At 37.0% G+C, this 2,379-nt stretch overlaps 1 protein-coding gene across 1 annotated transcript; it reads right to left on the reverse strand.

Moving 5' to 3' along the window:
• Nucleotides 1–303: 303 nt before the first annotated feature.
• Nucleotides 304–2,028, reverse strand: LOC110460688. Its single transcript, XM_021513740.1, has 2 exons — nucleotides 1,078–2,028; nucleotides 304–868 (listed from the first exon to the last, which is right to left on the reverse strand). Exons 1-2 carry the CDS (start codon nucleotides 1,436–1,438, stop codon nucleotides 447–449), a joined length of 783 nt encoding a protein of 260 aa, XP_021369415.1. The 5' UTR covers nucleotides 1,439–2,028; the 3' UTR covers nucleotides 304–446.
• Nucleotides 2,029–2,379: the final 351 nt, after the last annotated feature.

Here is a 2,379-nt window from a genome sequence, read left to right on the forward strand (position 1 = left end):
TATCAAATTATTATTATTAATAAACACAAAACTAATTCATGCATGTAGGCTACCTACAGGAAACTATAAAGATTATAACAAAATTGAAAAGAACATCTGATTTACCTGGAATCCAGAACTAAGGTTGTCGGAAGGCCATCTGCATGACGTTTTCTTTTACATTTGAACAGCTGAAGTTTTCCGTGTAACTCAAGAGATAACGTGACTGAAGCGATGCCGTACCGTAAAGTTATCGCTATTTCACAGTTTCAGAATTCATATTTCGTGTGAAAATAGCGGTGACTAAACAGAAACGAAACTTTATCATGCACAAATTAATTTTAATATTTTGACTTTCAACTATATAGTATTACAGATTTACTGAACATTCTACATTTATCTAAAATGATAAAGGACGCAACAGAAATGTTGTGTACTTAGTTTCTTGTTGAATATCACAGAGAATCTTAGGGAAATTGTTTTAGTTTTCTCGGTAGTCCGAGCGCATCTAATACGGCGGCTATGGGCGTGACGACAGCGGAACCGTACGATGTACTGCCGATTGCCAGACCGATACAAGTCAGATTCTGCTCTCCTGTTGGTAACTTGTTCACCACAAATACACCTGATCCGGAATCACCAGGTAAGAGGAAGTTTGAATGGCCTTGCAAACTGTACACTTCCATTTGGTTTTTCATTACACACACATCAGGTTGACCTTGAAGCTCTAAATCTGTTGTCAAAGGTCGGGCAAACGTTCCATCGCTGCTGATCACCCCGCGTGTGGCATGCGTCGTTGCTCCAAATTTGTTGATTCGCAAATCAGTGTCAAATTTATCCGAATAAACGTGAATGTCTCCAGATTCAAAGCGGGGCATATCTTCAAATCCTGAAAAAACCAACACAAAAATTCATTTCCATGTTATTTAAAAAATCTATGAAAAACCTGATTTTAAATATCCCTTTACCCTGTGTTATATGTCATTAAATAAATGCTATTTTATGAGATTTATCACAAAAATATTTATTTATTTACATCAATACAAATTTCATGCTGTGGTATTGACTACCATATCGATGCAATGATATGTAACTCACCTGCCTCCTTTAAGTTACGTTCGCTGTCAATAGCAAATTCACCCCTACTTGGTATTCTTGACTGTTCTGTAATTTCGACAACCGCTGCGTCTATACTGATATCGTTGTTGGGTGAAAACAAAGCTCGCCGCACTTCGCCGCAACGTCTTGTGTCATATCCTGGAGTTTGGGAATGAGGATATGTCATAGCATCCGGCTGTTCAGCAAACATGTTTTGAATGTTGTTCAGATCATATCCTTTGGGATCGATACCATTCACGATATGGGCACATGTAAGAAACATTTGGTGTCCCTCAATATCAACAAAAGGACCAACAGTTCCTGCGTTGTGCGCGCCTTCAATACCAAAACGACAACCCATTTTGATATTTTGATGGAAAAGAGAACTGTTGAATGTGGAATAGGAAGTAGGACAAAACTGAAAGTATCCTTCCCTAACATCTACCACGATTGACGTATTTTCAAAGATCAGTTCGTCAGGGAACTTGGACTCCCCTTTCGGTATATAACCTTTCGAGCTGCACACCAAGACAATACAAGGGCGTTCAGAAATGTCATCTCCTTTTTTTTTTAGACTTAACAGGAGAAGTTGTTATAATATTCAGATTCGAGTGAGAAGCAAACAGACGTTTTGCGTGATGATTCAATACCTGTTTTAAAATGTGTTTGTCTTCCGGTCTGATTGGATACTGTTTATTTTTGCAGATGCTGGAAACAACGGCACCTTCATTGCTGACGTACTTTTGATTTCGAATCATTACATTGTGTCCAAACTCCTTCAATGTTCTCTCTGTATTACAGGACGGATCATATATGATGATTAGTTCTTCTTGGTTTGATGCATCTTTCACTGGGACAACACAATCATCTGTAAGATTGTATTTCTGAGCCAAAAGGCTGTATGTATCCTCTAAAACGTAAACGAGAAAATTTATGGTTAAACCAATATGATATATTGTTGAACAAGACAGGTATAACTCGATATAAACAACTAGCAAACTATCTATATTAACCTAGTAAATACATGTTTAGTCGGATTCGGTTTAATTTTGGTTTGAATGGGTTTAGTGTCATACTTCATTGAAACACTATGCCTAAGGCACCTAGTACAATATTTCACCTAGGGACATGATAATGACAATGAGTTAACCAGTTGTTACGATTACTATAAATGCTTAGCATAACAGTTATCATATTTTAAGTTTTTTTATCACTAATTCTGTAGATGGTTCCTACACTATTTTTCTTTTGTGACACAAATCCACTTGTGAAAGCTTACGGAAGATATCTTAAGTAATTCCT

Source organism: Mizuhopecten yessoensis, unplaced genomic scaffold (assembly GCF_002113885.1).
Source record: "Mizuhopecten yessoensis strain PY_sf001 unplaced genomic scaffold, ASM211388v2 scaffold10451, whole genome shotgun sequence".
Lineage (NCBI taxonomy): Eukaryota > Metazoa > Mollusca > Bivalvia > Pectinida > Pectinidae > Mizuhopecten > Mizuhopecten yessoensis.